This window comes from Meriones unguiculatus, chromosome 11, assembly GCF_030254825.1.
Source record: "Meriones unguiculatus strain TT.TT164.6M chromosome 11, Bangor_MerUng_6.1, whole genome shotgun sequence".
Lineage (NCBI taxonomy): Eukaryota > Metazoa > Chordata > Mammalia > Rodentia > Muridae > Meriones > Meriones unguiculatus.
This window is the reverse complement of record NC_083359.1, coordinates 40964577-40981475: the sequence shown is the minus strand read 5'-3', so window position 1 is coordinate 40981475 and position 16899 is coordinate 40964577. Positions and strand designations below refer to the sequence as shown.

At 50.8% G+C, this 16899-nt stretch overlaps 1 protein-coding gene across 2 annotated transcripts; it reads left to right on the top strand.

Annotated features, from left to right (window-relative positions):
• Positions 1-3410: 3410 nt before the first annotated feature.
• Positions 3411-10040, top strand: LOC110545993 (serine protease 33-like). 2 transcript variants are annotated; one of them, XM_060364032.1, is made up of 6 exons: positions 3411-3746; positions 4251-4413; positions 5549-5829; positions 7506-7669; positions 8877-8976; positions 9370-9483. In XM_060364032.1, the coding sequence occupies exons 1-5, from the start codon at positions 3509-3511 to the stop codon at positions 8955-8957; spliced, it is 927 nt and encodes a 308-aa protein (XP_060220015.1). In that variant the 5' UTR covers positions 3411-3508; the 3' UTR covers positions 8958-8976; positions 9370-9483. The 2 variants fall into 2 exon arrangements, with proteins under 2 accessions (XP_060220015.1, XP_021488176.1); XM_021632501.2 differs by lacking the exon at positions 8877-8976 and having other exon boundaries at positions 3558-3746; positions 9370-10040.
• The last annotated feature ends 6859 nt before the right edge of the window (positions 10041-16899 follow it).

Sequence of the window (16899 nt, the reverse complement as noted above, 5' to 3'; positions counted from 1 at the left end):
AAATTTTTTTAAATTTATTTTGCTCTCTTGAGATAGGGTTTCTCTGTATAGTCCTGGCTGTTCTGGAACTCACTTTGTAGACCAAGCTGGCATTGAACTCATAGAGATCAGACTGACTCAGCCTTCTAAATGCTGGGGTTAAAGGCATGGGCCACCATGCCAGGCTTTCTGCCTGGTTTCTAAAAAAGTTTTTTTTCAAGATTTATTTGAGCTGAGTGTGGTGACCTATACCTTTAAGCTCACTCGAGGAGTCAGAGGCAGGAGGATCTCTGTGAGTTTGAGGCCAGCCTGGTCTACAAAGCCAGTCTAGGACAGCCAGGGCTACACCGAGAAACCCTGTCTCGAAAACAAACAAACAAATAAACAAATGAACAGACATCCTCAGGGCCGGCAGAGTAACAATCCAGGCGAGACAAAAAGAAGACCCAGCTCAGCACGACTCAGTGGTTGGTGCTGGTTCAAACTTCCAGAGTCTGACACCAGGTAGGTTACTGAGGGCATACTTAGGTACAATATAACTTGGATAAAAGTTTCCTGCTGTAACACAATCCTGCATGCACAATTAGGCATAATTACATTAAAGTCTTTTCAAAGTACGTGTCCCCTCTTCCATGAAGATGGGTTCTAGAGAAAGGCTCCAAGACGGGCCTGGGGAGAATCAGGTCTCCGTCATACAGAGCCCACAGAGGTCACCCTGGCGATTGACTGCTTCCAGTGCTGCTTGTGGGAGCCTGGGGGAGCCCGTTCTGGCCCAGCCCCACAGATAGCACAGGGGTCCCCTAGGCTATGGGCCACCTCCATTCCCAGCCTTCTGGGTGTCTCCTCTGCCGAAGAGGCGACCTTCCGTGTTTAACATCCCCGGCTTCCCTAGTGCTATCTGTGAGCACAAGGACCTCTATGCTCCCCAAATACAGCAAGGTAAAAGAAATGAGGCAGCAGCTGAAAGAGCTAGGGATTCCCTAGAGAAGACCTACCTAGCACAGACAAGGCCCTGAGTTCGATCCTCAGCATCGCAAAAAGAAGAAGCACAGAGAGAACTGAGATAATACATGAACAGCAGCCCTCTGGGGGTCTCCTACACTTTGTTTGTTTGTCCTGAGACATAGTTCCTCTGTGTAATAGCCCTGGTCACTTTGTAGACCAGGCTGGCCTAAAACTCACAGAGATCCCCCTGCCTCTGCCTCCCAAGGGCTGGGATTAGCTCTTGATCTTTCTTTTGAGAGACAGTTATTATTGGACTAGACAGATCACAGCCAGTAGGCCATGCTAATAATCCCCCCCATACACACACACACACACACACACACACACACCATCAGTCCATCACTTCTGTTCCTCTAGAGAACCCACACTACCACGGATCCCCAGTGTCCACTTAAGCTGGGGATAACGGCACATGGCTGTATATGGCGGCACAGACAGAGAATCCCTGGGGCTTGGTGGTTTAGCCAGTTTAGCCAAATCGGTGAGCTCCAGGCACAGTGAGAGAACTTGTCTCAAAAAAACCAGATTAAGTGAGTGAGAGTGAGCGGAGCGTAAGTGAGGAAGACACCCAATGCCAACCTCTGGCCTCCACACCTGTGCCCTCACCTGCACACATATGTGTGCAACATTCCAACACACACAGACTCACTCACACAAACTTTTTAAAACAACAGACAGTGTTAGCTGGGTTGCAGAGCCAGGTCAGTGGCTGAGAGCCCTTGCTGTTTCTGCAGAGAACCAGGGTTTGGTTCTCTGATAGCTTACAACCGTCTGTAGCCTCTAGTTCCAGAGGATCTGGCACCCTCTTCTGGCCTCCCTAGGCCCCAGGCACACGGGCAGTGGTCAGACACCCAGGCCAGCAAAACACTCGTGCACATAGAAATGAGTGAGTTTTATAAGAGAAGAAGGGTTAAACTGAAATAAAGTGTTTGAAAAAAATCCAAACAGCACACCAGGCTCTCAGATCCCCTCGGAGCACGTTGGAGGTGGGCCCATCCCCCTCTCTGTGTCAGGGGAAGTGTCCTGGATTGTGAGTTCTGAAGAGGAGGAAGCATGGGGAGTTGATTGTTCCCAGAGCAACACCTGTTGATGTAAGGAACATGCTGGTCACGCCTGGAAAGGAGGATCTGACAGGTCCTGGCTGTCCGGGGGGGGGGGGGGGAGCCTTCACAGGCCCAGGGGTGTTCACCAGTACTGCACGCACTCCACTCGGCAGGCTACCGGGTGCCCGGAAACACACCGTTGGTGCTGGATGGGTGTAAGGCCCAAGCAGCCGAGACTGACGGTGTGGGTACTGGCTCTGGTCTTGGAGGGATCCTCCAACGCAATCGCTTTCTCCTCCTCCCAATTCCCCCCCTTCCGTTTACTTCCGCCAACGGCAGAGCCCAGAAAAGACTCATCCCAAGTGTAGCTTGGTGAGCTAGTGAGTTTATTGGGCTTATGGGTTAGAAGTGGGTCACTCCAGCGCGGCTGCACCCCCAGGAGTACACACTGGATGTGGTGACTCAACCTACAGGCGGCTCTGCGGCAGCTGCTAACTGCTTTTACAATCCAAGGGAGGCGCTTATGAATTTTATCTTGCCACTCTGTTAGCCCTCCCCTCCCCCACCCCTATGTGCTCGTGTGCATGTGTGTGTGCACAGGGGCATGTAGAGGCCAGAAGTTAATCTCAGGTGTCATTTCTTGGGAGCTGTTTGCCTTGTTTATTTCCTTTGTTTCCTTCCTTCCTCTCTCCCTCTTTCCCTTCCTCTCCCTCGCTTCTTTAAAGATTTATTTTTATTTTATATGTTTGAGTGTTTTGCTTGCAGGCATGTGTGTCACATGCAGGCAGGGCCCATAGAGGCCAGAAGAGGGCATCAGATCCCCAGAACTAAGGTTACAGATGGCTAGGCTGCCCTAGGAATCCAAGCCTGGTTTTCTGTAACAGCACCAAGCTCTCTTAACTGCTGAGCGCTCTCCAGCTTCCTACCCTGGTTTGTTTGCAATGAGACAGAATCCTCAGCAGACCCTGGGGCTCGCTGATAGGCTGCCTGGCCAGCGAGCTCCAGCGATCTGTGGGGCATTTGGGGTGTTTGGAAGGCCAGCAAGCCTCTCCAGGGGCAATGCCTTCTTGAAAGGAGTTGCCTAGAGACTGGGCGGAGCAGAGCCAACAGAATGGAAGCTTCTGGAGAAGACAAATACTACAGAAGCCCTACTGAAAGGGCGTCTACATGCCTCCCGCTCCATGCTGGCAAGCTCCCAGGATTGGGCAATCTCTGAGAAGCCCCCTGGAGCCAAAGAGCCAGGCCCACGGCTGTCCTCTGGTGGACAGTGGGGGCCATGAAGGCTCCCGAGGGTCCCCCCATGGCTGCTGCAGTCTCAGGAGCACTATATAAGGGTCCCACATCCACATCAAGAAAAGACGAGGTCGTAGCCACTCTGATTCCTGGATGGGAGGACGAGACCCCAGAGCATAGAGCATCTCGGGAGGCCAGGGTCTCCAAGCCCAGGAACCGTGAAGGTGTCAGGCCTCTCCCACGGCTGCATGGCAGGTGTGGAGGCTGGGCCCCACCCCAGGGCAAGTCCAGAAACCACCTCAGAGCTGCAGTCACCTTCCTTCTTCCTGGAGTGTCTGGCCCCTAGCAGGTGCACCATGGAGCTGGCCCTGCCTGCCATCATATTCACCCTCTTTCCTGGAGCCCTTCTGGGGAGTGAGAACTTCACAATCAACTCCTACAGCCTGTCTCCTAGGACAGACAGGAGAAGCATTAATCTGGATTCAGGTAAGGTGGGGGGTGGGGAACAGGGGCTTTCGGAAGATACATGGAATGTAGGTTTTTGTTGCTGTTTTTCTTTTTCCTTCCTTCCTTCTTTCCTTCCTTCCTTCCTTCCTTCCTTCCTTCCTTCCTTCCTTCCTTCCTTCCTTCTATCCTTCCTTCCTTCCTTTCTTTTAATATATAGTTTTATTCTGTTTCTTTTAGTTTTGAGCATGGGTCTCACTGTAGCCCAGACTGGCCTCCACTTTATTTCACAGTTGAAGCTGATCTTGAACTCCTGATCCTCCTGCCTCAGCCTTCAAGTGCTAGGATTACAGGAAGGATCCAGCAGGTTTGTGGTACCTTCTGGCCTTACATCAGACAGGGGCTGTTGGGAGCCAGACACTGGGGACAGCCTCTGGCCCACACTGGTCAAGTCCCCAGGGGCTGCCCCAGGGGATGAGGCAGGTTTGAGGGCTTAGGGGAGGGCAGAGTAGTCACGTGTCATCCGATTCTCCTGGTTCCTTGCAGTGTGTGGACGTCCCAGGGCATCAAGCCGCATCGTGTCAGGGCAGGATGCCCAGCTGGGCCAGTGGCCTTGGCAGGTCAGCCTGAGGGAGCACGGGGAGCACGTGTGTGGGGGCTCCCTGATTGCCGAGGACTGGGTGTTGACCGCTGCCCATTGCTTCAGCCAGTGAGTATCTCCCTGGGGGTCACATGGGCTGGGGCCAGCTGGCCTGACTTCTTCCCCACATTCCTTCCAGAGGCCCTCAAACCTGTGCAGATTTGGACCACAGCCATGGCAGGAGATGAGGCAGGGCCTTGCCTTTTTAGTAGCTCAGTTACCAGTCCCTGTCTGCCTGTCTCCAGCCTGGCCCTAGGTTAGTCTCCTAGTCTTCTTATTCCCAAGGATCAACTCTTGGGCGGAGGGCAATAAAGTAAGAACAAGCGTGAGGACCTGAGTTCTCCTCCCTCTCCCGCCCCAGCTCACCTAAAAAGCTAGCTGTGGCCAGTGCTAGAGGTGTGTGTGGAAGATCTCTGGGGATTGCTGGCATCCGGTATAGCTCTGGGTTCTGTGAGAAACCCTGTCTCAAGGTCAAGAGTAACAGAGCAGGACATCTGATAGTATCCTGTGCTTTCTGTTACATGCACAGGAGTGTGCACCCCCCCCAGACACACACACACACACACACACACACACACACACACACACACACAGAATCAAGAGTTCCTGAATCATCCCTGGAGAACCCAAGGTCTTTGAGTACGCATGTGTGCATATGCGAAGTATGTGTTCGTGAGTGTGTGAGAATGTGGGCATAGACAGGGCACAGGGAGCGTGTGAAGCTCAGCGGCCAAGCTCAGGGATCAGTCCTCACCTTTCACCTTGCTTTTGGAGAGGGTTTCTCTTTTGTCCACCGCTGTGTGTACCAGGCTAGATGGTCAGCAGGCTTTTACTAACTCTCCTGTCTTTGCCTCCCACCTTTCTGTAGGGACAGGCTGGGGCTGCAGATGTGTGCACTACCGGGGTTGGGTTTCTGTGGGTTGTGGGGACCCAAACTCAAGTCTTCATGCTTGTACTGCAAGTGTTCTCACATGCTGGCCCATCTCCCCAGACCCCAAGAACATCAAGTCTTGAATATGCTGCTCAGTAGTCAGGTGGCCTTTGGGTGTAAGGGTAGCAATGATCATTAATGGTGGCCATTAAAGGGGGTGCTTGGCCTTGCTTCTGTGCACTTAGTGCTCAGAAAGGCCCAGTAGCAATCTTAGAGCCACTGCATAATGAAATGTCTTTCATTTTCACCCACTGACAGTCCCGTTCTTCCCAGGGACCAGCTCCTGTCTGCCTACACAGTCCTGCTGGGTACCATCTCCTCCTACCCTGAGCCCAGCGAACCGAGCGAGCTGAGAGCTGTGGCCCAGTTTATCAAGTACCCGAGCTACTCAGCAGATGAGCATGCTAGTGGCGACATCGCCCTTGTGCAGCTGGCCTCATCCGTCTCCTTCAATGACTATATCCTTCCAGTCTGCCTCCCGAAGCCCGGAGAGCCCCTGGATCCTGGCACCTTGTGCTGGGTCACTGGCTGGGGGCATATTGCCACAAATCAACGTAAGGGTGTTTGGACTAGTGGCGGGGTAGTGGGAAGGAGAAGGGCTGGTCCTGAAGCCTTTCCTAGGGTCAGTCCCCACCCTCAGACAGGACCTGTAGGGAATCTATGCAAAGAATGTCTACCACAGAGGGTGCATTGAAACATCGCCACAGGAGCTCATCTCCAGCTGGCGTCTGCCAGTGCCCAGATGTCCGCCTAGCATCTAGTAGCCAGAAGTATAGTGTTATATCCAGCAACGGGTTAAGAAATGCTGACCCAGCCTGTATTACAGCCTTCCTGTCATCTTTGCTGCCAGGGCCCTTGTGGCCAGTGCTTGCCAGGGGACCATTTTTGACTGGGCAGCCTTCACTATTTTTTTTTAATATATAATTTATTTAACTTTATTTTATGTGCATTGGTGTGAGGGTGTCAGATCACCTAGAACTGGAGGTACAGACAGTTGTGAGCTACCATGTGGGTGCTGGGAATTGAACCTGGGTCCTTTGAAAGAACCGACAGTGCTCTTAACCACTGAGCCATCTCTCCAGCCCCAGCCTTCACTATTTAATGGGGCCCTGGTCCTTCCTCTGGTCAGTGAGCTCTCCAGAGTATTGACCTGGTAGGGTTCATATCAGAGGTACATGGCATGATGCTTTTTTGTTTTTTGTTTTTGTGAGACAGGGTTTCTCTGCGTGGCCTTGGCTGTCCTGGACTTGCTTTGTAGACCTGGAGGGCCAGGAACTGACAGAGCTCCTCCTGCCTCTGCCTCCCTGAGAGCTGGGATTAAAGGCTTGTACCACCGCACCCAGCTGTCATGATGCTTTTGAAGGCACTTCCATTTCCAACTCTCATCAGCATGGTCCTAACCACAGTTGTCATCTTCGTGATCTCATCTTGTTTTAGTGTCCTGAGGCTGATGGTAAAATCAGCCTCTCAGTTCAAGAGACCAGAAGCCTGAAATTAAGGTATCACCTGGGCCTCTATTTCAGGCTCTAGGGAGGGCCCCTCTTTGGCTCTCAACCTCTGCCAGTGTTGGGCGAACTTTGGCTCTTAGCTGCATTACTCCAGTCTTGGCCTTGGGGTTCTCACTGACCGCCACTGCCGTGTGTCTGTCCCCCTAGGTCTGCCTGTGTCTGTTAAGAGCCTCTCATCCTAACCCATGACCTCATCTTAGCCAATCACATCTGCAGGTCTCCTGTTTGATGATAAGGTTACGTTCTGAAGTTTTGGATAGACATGAATTTGGGGCTACATTATTTAACCCACTTGGCACCTAAATCACCTTTGACTTGCTGTTTGGAAGGCTGGGAAGAGTAGGGTCATGTAATGGATATAACTTGACCACAGGCCAGTGCTCTGAAGCCAGGTACAGGCTCCTGCTTGTTGTCCTGTGCCCATCCACCCTGTATCCATCCCATTCCACTGACTTGACCCTGGCAGAGAGACTGAGAGCCATAGAGCCATCACCCATCTGTGTGTGCCCAGCTCGGGGAGGAATAGCTTAGACCTCCCAAACCTATGTCCTCATCCTTGGATGCCACCTTCTCAAAGCTTTCAGAACTTCATGTGGGGAACAAGGCTCTTTTCAAAGAAGCAGAAGAAATCGCCCTGACAACAGGGTTCAGCTAGCCATGTGGAGCTGAGGGGAGATGGACTGTCCCTTCCCCTAACTCAGCTCTCTCTCTCTCAACCCCAGCACTCCCACCACCCTTTACCCTGAAAGAGTTGCAAGTGCCTCTTATTGATGCGCAGACCTGCAATGACTACTACCAGGAGAACTCCGTTTCCAGCGTGGAGCCTGTCATCTTGGAAGACATGCTGTGTGCCGGCTTTGAGGAAGGCAAGAAGGATGCCTGTAACGTGAGTGAGCCGTATCTAGACAATGCCATCTCTCCAGCAACCCCCAAGGGCAGGTGCTCCTCTCCTGGTCACATAGAGAACCTCCCAGCAGAGCTGGACATCTTAAAAACAGCAGCAGCAGCAGCAGCAGCAGCAGCAGCAGCAGCAGCAGCAGCAGCAGCAGCAACAACAACAACACACACACACACACACACACACACACATACACACACACTTCAAATCCCAGACATTGTCTCTCTTCCACATATATAAGTATAATCAGAGGGCTGGGAAGGTGGTTCATTGCCTGCATCACAAGCTGGAGGAACTGAATTTGAGTCATCAGCATCCACGAGAGGATAAAAAGATAAAAAGCCCCGTGAAGCCAGATGATGACACAACCCTGTAAGCCCAGCACTCCGGAGGTGGAGGCAGGCAGATCTCTGTGAATCTGAGGCCAGCCTGGTCTACATAGTGTGTTCCAGGACAGCCAGGGCTACACAGAGAAACCCTGTCTCAAAAACCAAAAAGATTGTCCCCTCCTGGGAGCAGGGACAGCCAACCCTGGATTTCTCCCTCCACAGGCAGACTCTCCCGATAAATCTCACGAGAGTGTATTAGAGATAATATTAAAAAAATGACTTGTAGGCTAGCACAAGCCTACAACCCCATCGCTGGGTTGGGAGTGTCAGAGGCAGGCAGGTTCCGGGGGCTTCAGCCAGTCTAACCAAAACGCATGTTCCCAAGTTTAGTCAGAGACTCCTGTCTCAAAATCCAAGGTGGAGAGTGATAAAGGAGGACATCCATGTTGACCTCTGGCCTCTACATGTACACACAGGAGAGGGCATACCACTTCCCAGATCCCCCTGTGCCTCACCCGTGACAAATAAAATAAGATAAATGTAGTCAGAGTGTTGCGGTGGGGGTCGGTGGTAGAGTGTGTACCAAGTGTTTGAAAGGCCTTGGGCTCCACCTTCAGCAGAATTAGGAGGATGGGGCGGGGGGTGGGGTGGGGAGAGAATTAAGTAGCTGTGACCTTGCCTCTATCCTGAGAGTTCCTTTTAGGGCCAGGCTATACCCCTCCCCTTCCCCAAATAACACTAAAAGCCTTTGATTGCATTTTTGTGAGGAGCAGGCCACATTCGGGTTCGGTTAATTTTTACCTTTTCTCATTCGCTCTTCTGAACACCCTGACTGCCAAATACCTCTTGATTGTTACTTCGAAAAGATGTTTTTAGAGAAAACCAAACAAGCTGAAGCAGGATGCACTGTCGGCAGCTCTGAAATGGCCTCCCGCTCTAGGCTCTGAATACCCAGCTGTGGCAGAGGTTCATATTTTACTTAGATACCTGGTTGTGCGTCCTTCAGTTCTCAGATTGCCCGTCTCTGCAACCATCTGGAAACTTCCAATTCATTGGTTCTGTTTGCTATGATGAAGGGAGTGTGGTGGGGGGTTGGAGAGATGGCTCAGTGGTTAAGAGCACTGGCTGCTCTTCCAAAGGACCCGGGTTCAATTCCCAGCATCCACATGGCAGCTCACAACTGTCTGTAATTCCATTTCTAAGGGATCTGACACCTTCACACTGATGCCCATAAAATAAAATAAAGAGAGAGAGAGAGAGAGAGAGAGAGAGAGAGAGAGAGAGAGAGAGAGAGAGAGAGAATGGTGGGCCTGGAGAACTTCAACGCCAACACCTTTTGGATCCCTTCTTTCTCCTCAGGGTGACTCCGGAGGTCCCCTGGTCTGTGATGTTAACGGCATCTGGATGCAGGCAGGGGTGGTGAGCTGGGGATCTGACTGCGCTCAGTTCAAGAAGCCGGGAGTCTACACCAACGTCAGCTTCTACAGCTCGTGGATTGAGAACACAATGTGGAATTCAGCCCTGGAAACAAGAAGTTTCTCTCCCAGGCTTTCGGGGCCCCCACTTTCTGCCCTGTTGCTATTCCTGGCTTCCCTCAATGGCCCCTTCCTCTTCCTGGGGCCCTAACCTGCAACCTCATCATCCCCGTCCCTGTAGTCGCATCTTTTGCCCTCTGTCTGCTCCCAGGCTAGTGCAGCTTCGTCAGGGACCCGCTTCCTGCGCCCTCCTTGCATAGCCACCTGTAGACAAGCACCCCATCCGTGCTCTGTCTTTCAAGGAGCCTCTCCACATCCACAGACGCCTCCTAACCCCCATATCATCAGACCCTTGGGACCCTTAGCTAATCTCTGGTTTCTTTGTAGCCCCCATGGGCGCTGAGCTGCCGTTCACCCCCAGGGGTCCTGTCGGTCTCCAGGGTGGAGCACAGGCTACGGCCGCCTTCCAGGGCAGCCTTTGGTGGCTTCTGCAGCTGGGCTGGCCTCTCTATAGTGTGTCTGTATCTAAAGCAATAAAGATGGGATCCAGAGGTACACATTTCCCCGCTGTGTGGTTCCTCCTATCCTATGGTGGGCATGAGGTAAATCCTAGAGGTCATTGGTATGGCTGAAGTGAACGGCAGGTTGGAGGCCCAGTCCCTGAGCTGTGGGCAGGGATGGTGGTGGGTTAGGCCTGGGCCTGCCTGGGCTAGGCAGGCCAGATGCCAGCTCACACTTGTGGATATGGTGACAATCTGGGGGTGCTTTCAAACTCTGTCCTTCCCTGTCCTGTCCCTTTAGGGGAGCCTGGAAACTGCCTGAATATAAGATGCCACAGCTGGAGGGCAGCGCTCAGGCCGCAGCCTAGGCCGTGGTAGAGATATGAGTGGTTGCCTCCCAAGGAGGGGAGGGGGCAGGAGGTTTGGGTGGAAGCTTCAGCCTGTCCCAGGATAGCCCTCTGGCCCAATGGTCATATTGTTCCATAGGTCTGTCCGCCATCACTCTTTATTCCTGCTGTGACAGGACTGTCAGCCTCCAGAGCTACCTCCTGCTGGCTGGTTGGCTCCTGGGCCTTGTGACAGCCTAGCTGCAGATGGGAGTGGGGACTGCAGTGGGGATGGAGATGGGGTGGTGCTGGCTGGTCCTTGGGTGGTACAGCATGTCCACCATGCCCGCCCGGCCCCGCTGAGGTAAATGACGCATGCCTGCCTCCAGATCAGTCATTCAGCCAGTCAGGTACCACTGTGACCATGGCATGGCTCCAGCGTTCCTTGGTCCCCTTCACCTGTCCCCTGAGGTGCTCCCCCCAAACACTGTGCTTCCTGACTTGGGTACATCAGGGAGGAGTGTGGACTGCTTGCACCCTCTCCTCAAGTGAAAGATTCTCCTGCACTGCCCAGCTGGGACATGACTTCCAGCTGTCACTGTCCATTTTCACAGGAGCCCCACAGAGTGGCAGCCTAAGGACACAGAGCGGAGAAGTCGGGAGGGAAGGGGCCTGGGGTCAGCCAAGGCTCTTCTTGTCTCAGGCTTCCAAAGAGCTAACAGGGCCGCTCTGGGACAGGCTACTTCACTTGGCCTCACCCCCTTGGGCCTCCTTTTCCTCTTCCATTTTCCCCATCCTTCCCTCCACCCTTCAGCTCAACAGCTTTTCATTCAGCAAGCGCACGCCACCCGACACACAGAGGCAGCTCCGAAGAAGTCATAGATCACCAGGGGAGCTCTTTCTGCCTCTTCAGTCCTGGGCAGTAGACGGTTTATAGGGCTCTCTACCGTTCACTTCTATGAAGATCGGGGCGCAGTGGGCCCTGCTGAGGAGCTGCCACTAGACAGGGACCTGAAGGCCAGGTAGGGCCAGTTCTGTAGCTGGCCGGGAGACAGTCTGCAGCCTCCTAGTGGCTGGGCAGCTTCGGACTTTACTGTAAAAGGGAGTCAACGGTGGTGGGAAAGACTGTCGAGGAAGTGGGTAGGGCCAGTGACACGCAAAGGCACTTGTCACTAAGCCTGATGACTTCACTTTGATCCCTGGGACCCACATGGGAGAAGGAGCAGACAATTTTTCTAAGTTGTCCTCAGACCTCCACAGACAGACAGAAACACACACAAACACTCACACAGACACGCATGCATGTACCCACACACGCGTACTCTCTCTTCTTCTCTCTCCTTCTCCCACACGCAAATGAACACATACTCACACACACTGTGTAACAATTAAAAAAAAGGTTTGGGTAGCCTGAGAGGTCAGGTAGGGCTGTGTGGCCTGGGCAACCCCTTGGGCTGCCGTCAGGAGCGTGTCCCAGTGTCCCTGGGGGAAGCTGGCACTGTGCCTGAGTGGTAAGCTGTGCTCGGCTGTGGGAGTCCCAGAGGCTGGCTGAGATGAGAGTGCTCATGTGCCTAGGGACCCTAACATTTTCTCAAAATTGTTCTGGGGAAAATCTTGCTCCTTTACCATCCCGTGGACCTGGTCCTTTAACCTGCTGCCTTGACACCCATTCTGCCCTTGAGTATCTTGGCCAGCTCCCATGGCCCAGCTCCCACCGGGCCCTTCCTGGCAGGAGGGACTGAGCACAGCATGTTGTGGGTGATTGGGAATGTTCCCCAAAGCCCTTCCTTGTGTGGTCCCTGGCTGATGGCTCCTGTCTTGCCACCAGGCTGAGGGCTGAGGACTCCCAGGAAGTAACACATAACAGCATGAATGCCTTGCCTGGAAGGAGGCCCTGCGGGCAGTGCTGGTCCAGTCACCACTCTCCCAACCTCACTGTGTCCTGGAGGAGGTGGGGCTTGAGGCACACGGAGGGACCCTAAGCAGACACACACCCTGTGATCACGAGCCTTCCTGTTTTCTGGAGACAAGGCTTCTCTATTATGTGGCTCTGGCTGTCCTGGAATTCATTCTGTAGACCAGGGTAGCCTTGAACTCACAGAGCCCCACCCGCCGCTGATGGGATTAAAAGCAGGAGCCATCCTACCTTTGCAAAGATGGTTAATCTTAACATTTACCTTGACGGCCTTGAGAACTGTTTAGATTACAGACAGCAAATATTTTCTGGGTGTGTCTCTGAGGTGTTCCCAGAGATAATTTGATCTGCAGGGTTCTGATGCAAGGAATGAAACAGTTCCTCGATAGATTTATAACCTGACGGCTACGGTAAGAGGAGGTGCGGTGATTTGAATGGGAACGGCCCCCATAGGCTCACGTATTGGAATACTTGGTCCCAAGTTAGTAGAAATGTTTGGGAAGGAGTAGGAGACATGACTCTCTTGGAGAAGGTGTGTCACTGGGGATGGGCTTTGAGGTTTCCAAAAGAAGTCACCATTCCCAGTTAGCCCTTTTCGGCCTTGTGTTGTGTCTCAAGATCTGAACTCTCAGCTGCTACTCAAGCATCATGCCTGTATGCCTGTATGCCAGGCTCCTGCCACAACAGTCATGGACTCTAACCCTCCCAAACTGTAAGCCCCAAATAAACCCTTTTTCCTATGCGTTGCCCAGATCATGGTGTCTTCTCACAGTATTAGAAAACTAACTGAGACAATAGGTGAGGCCTAGCAGGAGGAATTATTTTACTGGGGCGTTGTCCTTTGTGGGCTGTATCTTGCCCTTGTTCTCTTCCCCCTCCCCTTTTCTGTCCTGCTTTGTGCCTTCCATGATGTGGTGTTGTGCTCTTCCCTGACATGACAACCTGACACCTCAAAACTGTGAGCTGACACAAAGCCTTCCTCCCTCCAGTTATGTTGGGTATTTTGATCATAATGACAAGAAGCTATGCGATACAGACTTCCTCTGGTGGCCCTGGGTCACTGGGGCCTTGGGATGGACAATTAATCAATTCATATGTGTCAGCATGGTATGTTGGGCATTCCACATGCCACAGCTGAGTGCAGCGGTCAGAGGATGGATGACATTTTCACAAAGGCATCCCTTCATGTGGCAGGGGAGCTGAAGGCAGAGGCAGGGGGATGGCTGCTTTGAATTTCCAATTTAGTTTCAAGGGCCTGGTGTAACACATCCCAAAGAGGAAAGGTTTCCACTGGCCTGTCCTCCTGCCTTTTAGAAGTATACCAGAACTGAATGTCTCTACCCTCCTTGTCCTACTTCTTCAAGTCCAAAGTCCCTTGTTCCAGGAAGCACGGACTACATTGTTGTACAAATCATAAGAAGGCTGTTGGCCAGGAAGAAGGAACCTTAATTCCTTTTTTCTTAAGAGTATGCTGCATTTTATCAATAAAGAGTCGTCTTTCTTTAGACTCATTATGGCCCATGACTCCTCAAGCTTATATGTTCTTGCTTTTTACCTAACTCTTACTTAGCCTTTTCTGCTAAGGAGTCTACAGAACCTTGGGTGAAGTCCTATCCACACTGAAAACAGGGAGTTGGGACTGGCTACCTCTCCATATCCCTTTCAGGCATCACCTTCTGAAGTCCAGCTTCCGTGGGGTTAGGTCCCAAAGAGGGGGTGTGCGGTTGGCAAGGAAAGGGGACAGATCTGAGGATGGATCAAGAGAGCTATGTTTATTGACAAAAGGCTCCACTTTTTATACATCATGATTACGTGATAGCTTAGCACAAGCAATATTGAAAGCAGAGTTAATGATCTCAATAGATGTATGATCTTTTTACAGATTGTTTTTCTAACCTATTTTGTCCCTATTTTTAGGCATTCAGAATGAAAGAGGCCATGAGCTTCATTGCAGTATTTTTCTTTGAAGCAAGAGCGGTCAGTTCAGCAAGCACCTAAGCCCCTATTGTTCCCGAAGGTTCAGCAACCTCACCAGGTGCCCTTACGTTTCCCCTGCACGCTCTCAGCTGGGTCTGCGTTCACTGTTTCTCTCGATTTGTGCTTTCATCCTTGGGACCAGGTGTAACCAAGAGTTTCTGGCACCGTCTTTCAGTTAGTAAATCTTTAACTTCTCTATTCTTGGTGCAAGCAGGATTCTTGTGTTGGGAGTAGGCAGAGTTATCACGGTATATGGTTCCATGGCGATGCAGGCTTTTCCAAAGAGTTATTTTGTTTAGAGAGGCTGCCACAGTATGCGTTCACAGCCTCTACCAAAGTCCAAACAAAATTCCCCCAAGCAAAAAAGCATAAGGGAACTCCCATAACACAGAGTGAAAATCATCAAAAACGAAAGCAAAAGGATGCTGGAGAATTGTGACTCATGATGCTGACAAGCTGGAACTTTGTCAAGCAGCAGTGGTTGTCATGCGCCCCACATCAGTGTAGAGAAGCCAGAGGTCTTGAACCAGACCAGTGACTCATTGCAATGAACATTTGTAGCAAAGATGTGAGGACAAAAGGGAATTCTGTGTGACAGACACACCAGGACGCACTCCCACGGCAGGATTTTATTGTTGTTGCTTTGATTTTGATTTTAATTTTCTTTTGTGGGGGTTTTTGCAAGGGCAGAGGACAGACACAAAGGGATGGGGAGGTGAGTGGGATTGGGGTGCATGATGTGAAATTCACAAAGAATCAGTAAAAAGTTTTAAAAAAAGAAGAGAGAAGAGTTAACCAGAAGATGAACATCACACTTTTTCATTCATGTGGAATCTACATTTAAATTCTTTCTACTCTTTTTTTGAATTAAAAATATATGTAGCGCCTTTTGCCTGCATGTATGGCTGCATGCATATGTATGTATGTGTGCGCTATATGTGTGTATGCATACATGTGTATACATATGTACATGTGTATGTTCTATATGTAAGTTTATATGTGCACTACATGTATCAGAGGTCAATGTATCCCTTGATACATGTATCCCTTAGCACAGGACTTACTTATGTTTGTGAGCTACCATCTGAGTGCTAGGAGCCAAACTAGGGTCCTTGGCAAGAGCTACAAGTGCTCTTCACTGCCGAGCCTTGTCTCGCTAGCCCTCCACTATTTTGAGGAGTGTTGTTTGGAAGGAGACCAGTGGGAAGGAGCCAAGAGAGAAGAATGAGGTGAATATGAACAAAGAGCAATGACACACAGAGGATGGAAATGCCAACACAACCCATAATTTGTAAATTAGTGAAGAAAGATGAAGAAGGAAGACACTTAATCCAGATCTTCAGCTTGGACCTGTTCACTGAAGCAGGATCCCAGAAGCCAAGCCGCTGGCTCAGCAGAGACACCCGGTAACAGATGACGGATGGAGGATATGGTGCAGGTGCGTAACTGACTGTTACACAGCCACAGCAAAACAAGAGCCTGTCCTTTGCAGCAACATGGACGAGACGGTAGGCGTTGTGTAACTAACTGTTACACAGCCACAGCAAAACAAGAGCCTGTCCTTTGCAGCAACATGGACGAGACGGTAGGCGTTGTGTAACTGACTGTTACACAGCCACAGCAAAACAAGAGCCTGTCCTTTGCAGCAACATGGACGAGATGGTAGGCGTTGTGTACATGAGTTAAACGAGACACAGGATACGAAGGAAGAGGTGGATAAGCAGCTCATTGGGAGAGGCCTGGCCTAGCATGTACAAAGCCCCGAGGTGCACCCCCTCACAACACGGCAAGCCACCTCCTTCCAAAACCTAAACAAAACCCGAACACCATAAAAGAGTGGTAGCCAGAGTCTGGGAGGTGTGGGAGAGGAGCGTGGTGGAGAGAATGGTGAATGATAGGGGCCTGGGGCAGAAAGAGTAATTTCTAAACTGCCATAGCATGTGAGGGAAATATGAGTGACAGCAATCTATTGATTATTTCAGAAGAATAGAGAGCATTAATATTCCCAGCACAAAGAAATGATGAATATTTGGTGGTATGGCTTTGCCACTTCTCCTAATCTGATTGCTATAAAGTGTGTATATGTACTGAAATATCATACTAGCCAGGCATGGTACTATATGCCTTCAACCACTGTTTTTGCCTCTCTGATATTGACACATGAGTGGCACACACACACACACACACACACACACACACACAGAGAGACTCAAAAACTTTTTTTTAAGAGAAAATAAACTGGACATGATGGCACATGCCTTTAGTCTCAGCACTCAAGATGAAGAGGCAGAAAGATCTTTGTGAGTTCAAGGCCAGCCTGTTCTATATAGAGAGTTCCAGGACTGCCAGAGCTATGTAGTGAAACTGTCATAAAAAAATAAAAATAAACATCCCCCCCCAAAAAAAACAAACAACCCTCCAAAATATTTTTAAAAGAGAGAAAATAAATATTTAAATAAAATCTTTCTCTCTGCTAGGTGGTGGCAGCAAATACCTTTAATCCCAGCACTCAGGAGGGAGGCAGATCTCTCTGAGTTTGAGGCCAGCCTGATCTCCAGTGAGTTCCTGGACAGCCAGGGCTACAGAGAGAAACCATGTATGGAAAAAACAAAACAATAGCTCTCTATAAGTTTAAAATATTTCAATACCGTGTGTGTATGTGTGTGTGTGTGTGTGTGTATGAAAAGAAATTCTAA